Consider the following 13,753-nt stretch of genomic DNA (forward strand, 5'->3'; position numbering starts at 1 on the left):
GATAGGAGATTATATTTAAACCATCTTTGTTTATGGTTGTTTTGTTCCTGTATCACTAGTAAATCGGTGGCTGAAGGGAACGATGGGCATTATCTTCCCACTTCAGCTCTGTTCATGCATTCAAGGAACTCATGTGGGCTTCAATCAGGGAGGGGGCAGAGGAATGCATGCAAGCCCTGTCTTCAACATCTCATGCACACTGGCTCCAGCTGAACTATGTTTTGTTGAACACATTCAAAGCTTCCCCTTGATTGGAACTTTGTAATATCAGCATATGTTAATGAGCTTAGAAAGCCTTTCAGGCCTTTACTCTGAACATGCAAAGAACTAAAGTGGAGCTTTCATTCATGGGGGGGATTGGTCTTCCCTCCTCACTTTAATACCACACACGTTTTCACAAATGTCTGAATAGGACTGAGTTTGAAGCCTGCCAACTTGGGTTTTAGTCCAGGATCTGCCATGGACTTGCATAAAAAAATAATGTGCAGAGAATCTTGAAGGTGTATGCATTCCAGGCCCATGTAGCAACACATTTAACTTGGGTAGACTTGTCCATTTTGGTGCATGAATTGTACCTACTATAATTAAACTACTGAACTCTAATGTGCATACAAAAGTCTTCTATATAATAATAATAATAATAATAATAATAATAATAATAATAATAATAATAATAATAGATTTATTTCTTACCCACCTGTCCCTTTGGATTGAGGCGAGGAACAACATTAGAACAGGAATCAATACATCTTAAAAATTCATGATTTAACATTGATCTGGATAGGCCTGCCAGAAAAGGCTAGTCTTTAAAGCTGCCTTAAAATCACACAGAGAGTTAATTTTACGAATCTCCTCTGGCAGACCATTCCACAATCTGGGGGCGACAGAAGAAAAGGTCCTCTGGGAAACTGAATAATATATAAACACCTATACTTGGGAGAATAAAAAGGCTTTCACCTGGCGCTGAAAAATATGTAATGTAGTCCTCAAGTGAGCCTCTCTGGGAAGGGCATTCTGCATGCAAAGTGCCAACACTCAAAAGTTCCTCTTTTGCAGCTACTTTTTGCAGCTTACCTCATTTCACAGGGCACCTGGAGGAGGGCATCAAACAATGACCTTAAGGTCCAAGGAGGTAAATATGGGAGGAGATGCTTCTTCAAGTAACCTGGCCCCAAGCCCATTTCAGAGTTTAAATGTTAAAGCTAGCACTTTGAATTGGGCTTGGAAATGGACTGGCAGCTGGTACAGATGGCAAAGAACTGGCATAGTCACATCACTCCCACATCAGTGTAGCTGCACTATTTTGGACTGATTGAAGTTTCCGGACCACTTTCAAAGGCAGCCCAATGTGTAATGCATTGCAATCATCCAAAAAGGAGGTTACCAGGGCGTGAATAACTTGTCACAAGTACTATGCAAAGTCTGCCATCTTAGACATAACCATAATTCCTTTACTTTTCAATATTTGTAAACTGTGACTATAGTTGAAATCCATGTTGTTACATTTGCTTTTGTTCTTTAAGTACGTATCTGAAAATGTGTGTCAAAGTTAATTTAATAATAATAATAATAATAATAATAATAATAATAATAATAACTTTCACAAGATTATTTCAATACATGTAGGTTTTTAGTTGGTTTATTGGGCTAAGCTGATAAAAAGCCAATGTGGACCACTGAGGTCCCTTGTTATACTGATGGATTCAAGAGCACACACAAACTATAAGCTTGATTTGTTAGGAGGAAAGCAACCCATTCCAGAACAGGATGAACACCATTTAATCAGAGAAATAAACCATGCATAAACGGTATCTCCATCTTGTCTGGATTTAATCTCAGTTTATTGAGCCTCATCCAATCCTTTAACCTGCCCTAGTATTAGTTCAGAACAACTGACCTACCTTTGTTAGATGAAAAAGAGAAGAGGAATTGGGTATCATCTGCATATTAGTGACACATCAACCCACATTCCTGGATAACCCCTCTGAGTTATTTCACTTAGATGTTGAAAAGCATGGGGGATAAAATAGATCCTGAGGAACTGCATTGGGGTAGAGCAATAATGGGGTAGAACAATCAACTTCTGCAACTGGCCATCCAAGTAGGTACAGAACCACTGCAATATAGTGCCTCCATATTCCAACTGAGACAGTTTATCTAGAAGAACACCATGGTCAATGATATTGAAAGCCGCTGGGAGGCCCAGGAGTCGCCTTCCCTGTGTTCCCCTCCCTGCACAGGTTATTCCAAAGGGTAATCAAAGCAGATTTTGTTCCTGAATCTAGCTAGATTGAAATGGATCTAGAAAATCAGTTTTGTCTAAGAGTGCAAGGAATTAATCAGTGACCACTTACCAAAGCAACTTGCCCAGGAAGGGGGATGTTGGCAACTAGCATATAGTCACTTTCATCATCTGGATCCAGATTAGGGATCAGTGCCCTGAACCCCGACTATTTTAAAGAGACTGGTAGTACCCCTTCTGTCAAAGAGGAATTTACAATCTTCCAGACCCAGTCAGACCAGTAATATGCCGAGAGAGTCAAGGGTAAAGCATACAAGTGCATAGTTGAATATGACCCCAAGTGGATGGGGTGGGTGGCAGGGATGGAATAAAAAAGAGACAGTTATTTAACAGTTATTAAATAACTGACAGTTATTTTAGTTCAGTGGTCCTTTTCTACATGAGGAAACACTATTGTGTGTGTATCTATCTGCTGGTCAGATAGAGACATGCAGTCTACACCAGAATCTAGGATGAGAAAAATCAAGGTGATGTAGATGTCCCATATACAAAATGCTGTTTCACATATCTAATTTGTACATCCATACACAGAACTGCATTAGGTAATCTTGGGAGTTTTTTGGCGAGGAGTGGAGGGATCTATTATAAATTCTATGCTTGTTTCCTGATTATCTTCATGATGACTTTTAATCCTACCCTTCCTCCAAGGAGCTCAGGACAAGTGTACATAGTGCTCCCCCTCCCCATTCTCAATTAACACAGCTACTCCTCTGGAAATTGTAACATTTAATTTCAGATGTGAATATTTTTATTTATTCATTCATTTATTACATGTATACCCTGTTTAATTAGTGAGCTCAAGGCAGCTAACTACATGTTCAAACTATAACTTAATACCGTATTTTCCGGCGACTTTTTAACCCAGGAAAATCTTCTCAAAAGTCGGGGGTCGTCTTATACGCTGGGTGTCGTCTTATAGGGCGGGTGCTGTAACTTCCGAGCTGGACTGGAGAATCTGCGGTCGCCGCATATGGTTCAAATCCCCATCCTTCTGTTTAAGGCTTGCCTATATATATACACGCACACCGTTGCCCCCCTCCGCCTCTTTCTTTTTCTCCTCCCCCCCTTTTTACTGTTTGGGTTCTGAGGGTGTCGGTGGTTGAGGCAGGCAAAGGGAGCGCGAGCCGCTCGCCTTCAACCGAAGCCACGAGCTCCTGAGTTCTGTGTGTGTGTGTGTGTGTGTGAGAGAGAGAGAGAGAGAGAGAGAGAAGGAAGGAGGAGAGCGAGGGGGGGGAGGAGAGCGACCGAGCGAGGGAGAGAGGAGAAGCGGCTCAGCGAGCAACTCCTGACGGAGTCTAGCCCGGCAGCGCACCACAGACACAGACTCGTAAACCGGGAGAGAATGAGAGCGCGAAGCAGCACTAGCCTTCCTCAGCTCAGGCAGCCGCTTCTCGCCAGCTGCAGGCACACAACTAGAGCAGGGAGAGGCGAGGCGGGGAGGGGAGGCTGAAGGGGGGCCACAGAGGCACATTCCCCGTTGGAAGAGGGGTAGGCTTATACGGCGAGTATATCCCAAACTCTATATTTTAACTGGAAAAGTTGGGGGTCGTCTTATACGCCCAGTCTTATACGCCGGAAAATACGGTAATTTAAACATCAATAATAAACACAAAAAGCTGTAAATGATATAGAAGTATATGAAGAACCATAACAAACACTCTAGCCTCTTGAACAAAGAAACTCAGAGGCAAATTTCAACAATAAATACCAAGAGGTTCTAATTTATTCTGTAGCTTGAATTAGGGACAAAGTTTTGGTTTTGGTTTGATTTTTAAAAAATATTACACTACATATGTTAATCAGCTCACAAATACAAAGATATCCATGCTATCTCCCAACAAGTCCCTCTAACCTAATTGTTTACAATCTCCACTGCCAACCTTGTGTTTATTATTTATTTATTTATTTATTGCATTTCTATACTGCCCAGTAGCTGAAGCTCTCTGGGCGGTTTACAAAAGTTAAAAACAGAGAACATTAAAAACAAATATACAAAATTTAAAACCATAAAAAGCATAAAATACGAACAAAACCAGACAATACCAATTTAAAACAACTATTTTGGGGTCAGTTAAAAAACTCAGAATATGCTAATCAATGCTGTTAAATGTCTGGGAGAAGAGAAAAGTCTTGACCTGGTGCCGAAAAGATAACAATGTTGGCGCCAGGCGAGCCTCGTTGGAGCGTGTGTCTCCATATAGGATTAAAAGCCTCGTTATATATTCACTTGGGACTTCAGGAACTTCTACATCTGATGAAGTGGGTTGTAATATATGAAAGCTTATTCCATAATATAGTCTTTAAGGTTCTGCATAGAAAATTTATTAATATATAAAAGGAGTAAACAACTTGCTGACTGCAGCTTCCGTCAGCCCTAGCCAGTATAGCCAATGGTGAGGTATGATGGGTACTGCAATCTAACAACATCTGGAAGGCCATAAGTTGCTTATCTGTAGTCTATAAGATGCTACACGATTCTTTGCTGTTTTTGCTACAACAGACTATGGCTACCTTTCTGGCAGCTGGAAGCTGTTTCAATAAGGGAGTCATATACTCATTATAGTAGGGGAGGGCAACCAAACTTAGGTAGGGAGCAAATCACTTATCCCACCCAGCTTTCCACAGGCCCCCCATTGGCCAAATGATCATGAATATGGTTCTTGGGGAGTGCAGTTTAGACTCTTAGGCTGGAGGTTACACTCTCCTGCCTGTAGGTAGCATTCTGGACCTGTTGTCATTTACAAGCACTCTTCAAAGCGGGTTGGAAACATTCTTTTGGCCCTATGGCTGGATTTTATTTTGAAGATGCTCTGGGAGGGAGAGTGGGGAGGGACCACATTGCCACAGGCAAAGTGAACAGGGTTGGTGTGTGTGCGCATGTGTGGGGGAAACAACAACAGCCATCAGTGCTAAGAACTTTTCTTCCATGGCAGAAGGGGCCGAGGCAGGATCGGAGGATAAAGCTTCTAGGGATTCCCTGCAGGTTTTCTCAGGCAGGTGGGCTGGAGGTTCTTCTTTGTCCCTTCTTCAAAGGCAGCAAGAGCATTGCAGTAAGTAACCCACATGTGTTGTAATTAAGGTATGTGTCACTCCCAGCCAAATCTGAAATCTCCAGGAATCTGTGTAGTAGTTGCTGCAGCAGTCTACCTTGGACAAAGGCACTCCTTTCCTCAGTATGAATGTTAAACACTAGGAAAATATTTTGGTGATGACTACATGGACACACATACACACACCATTTATTTGTATATTTTCCATTTATGTTTCAATGGATAAAATGGCATGGTAGCATTTCCTGTTTCCATGGGTGGTAGTAGTATAATATGGTACTTGAGGGTTTAAAGTTATCTGTATACGTGATCTCAGAATCCTTTAGAATAATTCTGCAAGGTATTCTTTATCATATTGCTGTTTAGGGTCTGAGGCTGAGAGATAGTGGCTTGCCTAATACTACACAGTTGAATTTATGGCTGAGGTTTGAACTGTGGACTTTTCAGCTTGCATTCTTAGCCACTGAACTACCTGTAATCACTGGCATTGTAATAGTTGGTTGGACCTCTTTATTGCAGTTAGTATTAAAGCATGTTCATGAGGCATTTTATTGTGTCCTGGACAAATTGCAATAAATTTTCCTACTCTCCATAATTAGGGAATTCTTAAGTCCTCTTGAGCCATGTAAGCCCAAGCTGCTCTTACTACATGTAATGACAACAATACGTTATTGAAAGCAGAGTTTGCAGCCAAAAATTGCTAACCTAATCTACATAACACATCAAGTCTGTCCATGTCTGTAAAACATGAAATTCTGTGACCTTATCAGGATTGTTACATGCTTTGTCAAACTTCTTTTTAGGTGCCCCCCCTCCACTTTTATAGGGTATTTAATTTGACTAAGGTGTTCTGTACTGCTTGAAATGTTTATTTTATGTATTTCTGCTCAGTGAATTTTTTTTATATCACTGGAAATGCTGACTTAAAAAATTGTGCTACTTTGAACACATTAATATTTCGTAAATATATAATGTCAGTTTTTGATACCAATGAGACTTGATTTTGGTATTAGAACAGTTGATAATTGATCGCTGACTTACAATTGCATCAGTAACTGATACACAACGGTATAATATATCATCTCAAACTTTCTTCTCATTTTTTTTATTAATTTACATTTGTATGCTGTGCCATAAGAGAAGGTTCTCTGGATAGCTACCTCTAAGAAACACTTAATTTGTCTTCCAAAGAACTCCTGTGCATCTGTTGCAGAAATATTGCAGAGTTGGGTCTCACTGTTGCCCATTATGAAATTTGGGTATGCCCTAGAACACATCCAATATTTCATCTTGGCTGCTTATTCCAGAGGAAAATTAGTGCTTATACGCAAGTTGCCTTTTAGGGAAGCTTATGCGCCATTGTTGTTCTTCTCATTGGAAACTTATCAAGAATCCTTTAATATGCTTCCAAAGAATGCTGGTTCCCTGAAAGGTAGCAAATTAGGAAACTTTTAATATTCACTAATATTTATTTTTAGCCGTAGTTACAGGTTATTTTCATCCTCCTTCTATGCTGCCTATTCTTAATAATGCCTTAACACCAGTATTAGCACTCTCTCCACACCAAAACTGTTGGCGGTAATGATTAGATTTCAGATGAATGCTCTTCCAGTTTGCTTTTGACTTCAAAAGTAGCAATTTTGGGAAATGGCAAATCTCCCCTCCTGAAAACCCTTTTAATCCTATCTCTCCTGCCTAACAGTTCACAGTTGCTTTCAGGCATGGTTTTTCTGCTGCTGGTTTGGCTCAATTTCCTCTTTCTTTCATTCCTCTTTGAATGACCCCAGTTAATCAGGGATTATGTACTGGACATAATGACATCACAGTGCTATGTAGCAATTGGATTTGTTTATGTACTTATTTCGCTACAGGCAAATGAAGTCCGTTTTAAAATGCTTTTCAGATAGGTGATCCTATAGCCAATCAAGGATCACTTAACACTTGGCACTTCCACAGCCCTTCTGCAGCAATTCCTGAAAAATAGCAAAGAGTGGCTTCCTTTTAATATTAAAGAAGTTTTCTTTTCTTTTTTCTTTTCTTTTTACAATACAAGTCTTCCCTTCTGTTCCAACCCTGATAACAATGTAAGCTATGGGTTTGGATCCCATTCCTGTCTTCTACAAAAGGACAGGACCTTCCAAATCCCATCAGTTTTGATTTCTTCCACAGTCTTACATTCTGTTTATATCATTAAGGCAAATTTTGCCAAATTGGTAAGTTTTTCTTAAATCATGTCAGTGTGGAATAATAATAATAATAATAATAATAATAATAATAATAATAATAATAATAATAATTCTTACCCGCCTCTCCCTTTGGATCGAGGTGGGGAACAATATTAGTACTATAATAGAATATAAATCAAATACATAAAATTAATTAAAAGAGCATATAAAACGAATACACTATCAAAAATCCATCAAGACATCTTAAAATACTTGGTTTAAAATGCATCTGAGTAGGCCTGCTGGAAGAGGCTAGTCTGAATAGCTGTCTTAAACTCAGAAAGAGAGGGAGAGAATTAAGTTTACAAATCTCTTCCAGCAGGCCATTCCACAATCTGGGGGCGACAGAAGAAAAGGTCCTCTGCGTAACATAAAATACATATAACTGATTAAAAACAAACAAAACTAATACATTATTAAAAGGTATCTTAAAATTCAACTGGGTAGGCCTGCCAGAAGAGATCAGTCTTAACATTCCAGAAGACTGTTAAGTTGATGAATCTCTCCTGGCAGGTAACCTGGACCCAAACCATGTAGGGCTTTAAAGGTAATGGCCAAACTTTGTAATTCGCCCGGAAACTAATTGGCAGCCAGTGGGTTAATTTTAATGTTGCGGCAATATTCTTGTCCTTGCCACCTCCAAGCATTCATTCAGAGGAGACACACAATCCTTATCTGACGCTGTTATTGAAGGCATAGAGAAATATATTTGGGTGTCATCGGCATACTGATAGCACTCTGCCCCATGCCTACAGATGATCTCTCCCAGCGGTTTCATGTAGATGTTAAACAGCATTGGGGATAGGATGGTGCCTTGTGGTACATACAACAGCTCTTTTTTTGAGGAGCAACTATCCCCAAGCATCACCATCTGGAACCTACCCGAGAGGTAGGACCGGAACCACTGGAGCACAGTGCCTCCGCTTCCCAAATCCCTCAGGTGTTTTAGAAGGATACTGTGCAAGCCACTGGGAGTCCAAAAGTACCAGCAGGGACACACTTCCCCTGACAATACTGATGTGGAGTTCATCCACTAAGGCAACCATAGCTTTCTCAACTCTGAATTCCACTCTGAAGCTGGTTTGAAATGGGTCTAGAAAATTAGTATCATCCAAGACTGCTTGGAGTTGGAAGGCAACTGCCCTCTTGATCACCTTGCCCAAAAATTGAAGATTTGATACTGGTCTGTAATTATTAAGGTCCAGGAGGGGGTCCAGGGGGGGGCTTTCTTTTAGAAGCAGCTGTAGTAGAGTGTTGGACTGGGACTCAAGAGATTTGGGATCTAGTCCTGTCCCCCCCACTTGGCCATGAAGCTCACTGGGAGACTTTAGGCCAGTCACTGGCTCAGTTCAGTCAAAATGCAGTGTGAAAACTCCATGCAACGGTAGAGTTTTTAGGAGGTACTCCACACACAACATGTTCTAATTCCACCGTTGTGTCACTGTGGGCTGCCGTTGAGTTGAGTAAAATCCATTGTGATGTTTGATTGACAGTTCCTCTGCCCTCTCTCCTCCCCTGGTATCCCATCAGTCATTGCTGCAAAAAACCCAATTGCGGCAGCTCTCCTAGAGTGGCACTCACTCCTTTTGCTTCTCTTGCCAGGGAACTCTCTAGCCAGTGGGAAAAGTCAACTCAACACAACGGAAAACTCCATGGAGCCCGCCACACAACACGCCACTCAACAATTGTGCAGAAACTCTCCTCTGTACAGCATGGATATTCTGCATGGAGTGTTTTCCAAAAAAAACCCCACAACCCTCCACCGTTGTGTGGAGTTCTCCCGCCAGACAACACATTCTCAATGGTGGTGTAAAAACCACCGTGTAGATCTAAAACCACCATTGAGGAACGTGTTGCCTGAACTGAGCTGCTGACTCTCTGCCTAATCTACCTTGCAGGGCTATCATACGGATCAAATGGAGAGGAGGAGGACTGTGTAAGCCATGTTGGGTTTCTTGCAAGAGGAAAAAAGACAGGATCTAAATGTAGTAGTAGTACTAATAGAACAAATTTCTCAGTCATCCCTAGAAATCTCTCCCTCCCTCCCTCCCTCCCTCCCTCCCTCCCTCTCTCTCTCTCTCTCTCTCTCTCACACACACACACACACACACACACAGAGGAAGCTTCGCCAACAGCAGTGATTAGGGTTGCTGAGAGGAGAGAGTTGACCCTTTCCTGTGCAACACATTCACGAATCTGATTCCTCCCCCCCCCCCCCCGGGCTTTATTTATTTATTTATTTATTTATTACACTTATATAATATAAGTGTAATATATTTATTACTCCCATAGCCAGGGCTCTCTGGGCGGTTTACAGAAATAGCTGTAGCTATTTTAAATATAAAAAATCAGGCACATTAAATGTATACATACATTTAGTCTCTTTGAAAGAGTAGACTTGAAGATCTCTTTAGATCTTTTGATTTAGAGCAATCAGTTTATTTAATGATTTTGGTTCGAACAAAGAGCATACATAAAAGTGAACTAGTGACATATGGTGACATTATAAGATGAGGACTTGGCCCCCAAAAGCTGTTATACATAGAAATAGAGCATACTGTCAATAATATTTTGGAGAGACATGTGTCACAAACAGAAACATTGCTGTGGACTGTAGATCAGTTCATAGTTAGATGTAAACTGGTGAGTTGACAGAGATTATTACAAGATCATGGGTGGCAGTTCTGGGTATACTAGCTTTCAAACTTTCCTTTTTTAAAGTGGAGGTTGGAAAATATATTATTTTGCTTTTGATAGCCACTCGCAGGAGAACATTGTTTCCATGCACAAACTGCTTGGGATGGAAACCTTTACAAGGAAACAAGATCTATTCAGTGTGTATGCATATATTTATGATTAAAAGTGGCAGCTATCCTGCTATCTTCTTGTGCTTGCACATCCAAATGAAGAACTACATGAATACTTATTTCTTTTTTGCTCTTGCCCCTTTGGATTCAAGCCTTAGGCTAGGATTCAGACCATAATCTGTAGTTATAGTTTAGAAAGAAATGTGTATATAGGATGCTAAACAGCTTTCAGTGCTTAACAAATTGCTCCCTCTTGTGACAGTGTATTTCTATATTGCAACTTATGGTTACACTATGCTATAACTTTATTAACCTTGGGGAAATGTAGTTTTCTCAAATCTTATTACCATTAACATACTTAGGGTAGTATCCAGCGGGGGCACTGCACTTCCATTGTTTCTGTTGCACAAGTGAATCCCAGTGCTTGTTCAACGAGATTTTACTACTTCACAAAGCAAGCCCTGAAATGGGCAGAAATGCTCGTTTCTGGATCGGAAGAGTTTGGTGGAGCTCTATTATGCAAGCTTCACTGACCTGCTCATTTCTGGCTCCCATCCGAAGCGCTAAATCCCTGTTGTGTAAGTGGTGGGCCTCGCTGGTACTTGGCTACTGTTGGATACTACCAAGAGCTATCGGTAATACTATGGTATATACAAACTTATTTGTTGCATGCTTTCACTGTTACTGTAGGATACCAGAAGGTCCTATTGATCAGGGCCCTGCTGCAGGAAGAGTACATGCTTTAGAAGAACAGCTAATAAAGGCCAAAGAACAGATGGAAAACTATAAGCAACAAACAGGAGATGGTTTGTATATAAATATTTTCTTCTACATTAGAATGGATATATCATTCCACCCATGTGGGGTTTGTGTTCAGAAATAAACAACGTAGATAATTCTTCACTCTCCTTTCCCTCTATTTTATTAGTGGGCTTAGGAAAAGACCATGAAATTTTGAGAAGGAAGATTGAAAATGGAGCCAAGGAGCTTTGGTTTTTTCTCCAGAGTGAACTGAAGAAACTAAAAAACTTGGAAGGAAATGAATTCCAAAGACACATTGATGAACTTCTATCTGACTTGGGTAATCATGAAAGGTACTAATAACTATTACTGATGAATGTTTGCTGTAATAAGGATTGCAAGCTAGGTAAAATGGAAAATAATCACATCTGCTTTTTAGATTTTCTTGTTTGAGTGATAAATGAAGTATGTCATGGCTAATTGCATCAGCTTAACTATAAATGCACTAATACATAATATGCAAGCATGTCCTCCTCTGTTCTCCTGTAGGCTGCTTGACATATTCTGCCTCTACACAGTATTTTCTTGCAAATGTGGAAACTGGCTGGTATGTAGACACCAGAACCATTCAGCAGATCTCTTAAATTGGATCTGATACCACTGTATAAACAACTTAGCTTCATCTTCATTTTTTCCCATAGGACATATCTTGTAGCAATACAAGTGAATTAAAAAACTCACTAATTATATACAGCAAATATTATTTTATTATTTTTTAGACGTATGATAAATGGTATATGAATTGATCAAATAAAATAAATAATAAATTCACTATGTTTAGACTTATTTTACCATGTTCATGCTACACAGAAGAGTATTCATGTTAGCAGAGGTGACCAAATATGGTATCTAGCAACACATTTATTGTGGCACGGTATTTCATAGCTAGAGCCAAGGACTTTTAAAATTGTCATTTAAAATGTTTAAATGTTTTAATATTGGAACATATTTAATATAATTTTAACTTTTGTATATTTCTATTTATAGGATTTAAATGTATATGTTTTAAATTTTGTAATGTCGCCTTGAGGTCCAGCATTGGGCAAAAGGTGGGATATAATAATAATAACTATTTTTTATTTGGAGGGTCTTAAAATTCCTCCTCAAATGTAAGGCAAGCTTTTAAAGTCCAGAAATTCTTCTCCTGCTTAAATTAAAATCCAAGCCAGAGTAGAATTTCCTGCTCCGTTCCCACTAGTCCTTGGTTTCCCAAAAAGTCTCCCTGCCAGTCCCACACCCCAAAACACACTCCTGTCTTCCCCACTCCTTACCTTTTAAGCAACAAAAACAGCAGGATCAACAGCAGTAACATTTAAGGACAGGATTGGAGAGTGGTTATTCTCTTCCTTCTCTCCTTTTCCATCTCTCTGTTACCCTAGGTAACAGAGTATCAGGGTACATAAGCCCCAGTGGATCACAGAAGTAGCTCTTCAAGGTGTTTGTGCAGTCACACAAATCAGTTCTGCGTTTTCACAAGCCTCTTTTCAGAACGTTGTAGAGCTCTGAGATGAATGTGAGCTTGGGACAGGTTACCCATCACTACTTCTAGACAAGTTCATGCATCCAATGAAGTAGAATGTAGATCAAAATGAATATAGATCCATCTTACAATAAATTTGGTAGTCTTTCATTTTCTGTAGGCTCTTGTTTATAACTTGCAAAAGAATAGACGTTCACTAAGATGTTAGGAATTTTTTAAAAAAGTAAATGAAAGACTTTCACATCGTTTGATTTTAAAACTACTTTGAAGTAATTAAAATTTTAGTCAAAAATACCTTCTGTTTAATCTAGATTTTAGTCAAAACTTTGTGTGTCTGTTTGGGCGGGTTTAGTCATGTATACTCAGTTGCATATCCCTTTGCCTAAGTGTGTCATAAGAAACTGAAATATGTAATTGGTAGTATTTCAATACAGAATATAATGTAGCCAAAATTTATTATTTATTTATTTATTTATTTTATTTAAGTATTTTTATGCCACCATTCAGCCAAAAAAAGGCTCTCACGGCGGCTTACAAAAGTATTTCTTGACAGTCCCTGCCCACAGGCTTACAATCTAAAAGACATGACACAAAAGGAAAGGGGATTGGGAGGGAGGAGGAGGAGGGGGGAAAGGAAAGCAAATTCAGGCACTACAATCTTAGTTGGAAAGTTCAGCAGTTACAGGTGACAGCAGGAGGGAGGGGGGCTCTCAGCTGGAGCTGGACCCAGGCACGGTGGAGAGGTGCCTGGCTGCTGCTTCCTCCCTCACTGGTGGCCTCTCCAGAGACAGTTGGTAGCAGGAGGGAGGGGCTCTCAGCTGGAGCTGGACCCAGGCACGGTGGAGAGGTGCCTGGCTGCTGCTTCCTCCCTCACTGGTGGCCTCTGCAGTGTCAGTTGGTAGCAGGAGGGAGGGGGCTCTCAGCTGGAACTGGACCCAGGCACGGTGGAGAGGTGCCTGGCTGCTGCTTCCTCCCTCACTGGTGGCCTCTCTAGAGACAGTTGGTAGCAGGAGGTAGCAAAATAATGTTATGGAATATTTTTAAACATATAACTTGTAAATTTTTGATAGCAGTTACTGTGGGCAGGT

General features: G+C 40.3%; 1 protein-coding gene across 1 annotated transcript in view; it reads left to right on the top strand.

Moving 5' to 3' along the window:
* The window catches only part of FUT8 (fucosyltransferase 8), a 103,656-nt gene that overhangs the window by 25,706 nt on the left and 64,197 nt on the right, over nucleotides 1-13,753 (top strand). The window contains exons 3-4 of the mRNA XM_063117539.1: nucleotides 11,075-11,190; nucleotides 11,313-11,478. Of these exons, the coding sequence (XP_062973609.1) occupies nucleotides 11,075-11,190; nucleotides 11,313-11,478 (282 nt within the window). The remainder of the gene's footprint in view (nucleotides 1-11,074; nucleotides 11,191-11,312; nucleotides 11,479-13,753) is intronic.

Source organism: Elgaria multicarinata, chromosome 2 (genome assembly GCF_023053635.1).
Source record: "Elgaria multicarinata webbii isolate HBS135686 ecotype San Diego chromosome 2, rElgMul1.1.pri, whole genome shotgun sequence".
NCBI lineage: Eukaryota > Metazoa > Chordata > Lepidosauria > Squamata > Anguidae > Elgaria > Elgaria multicarinata.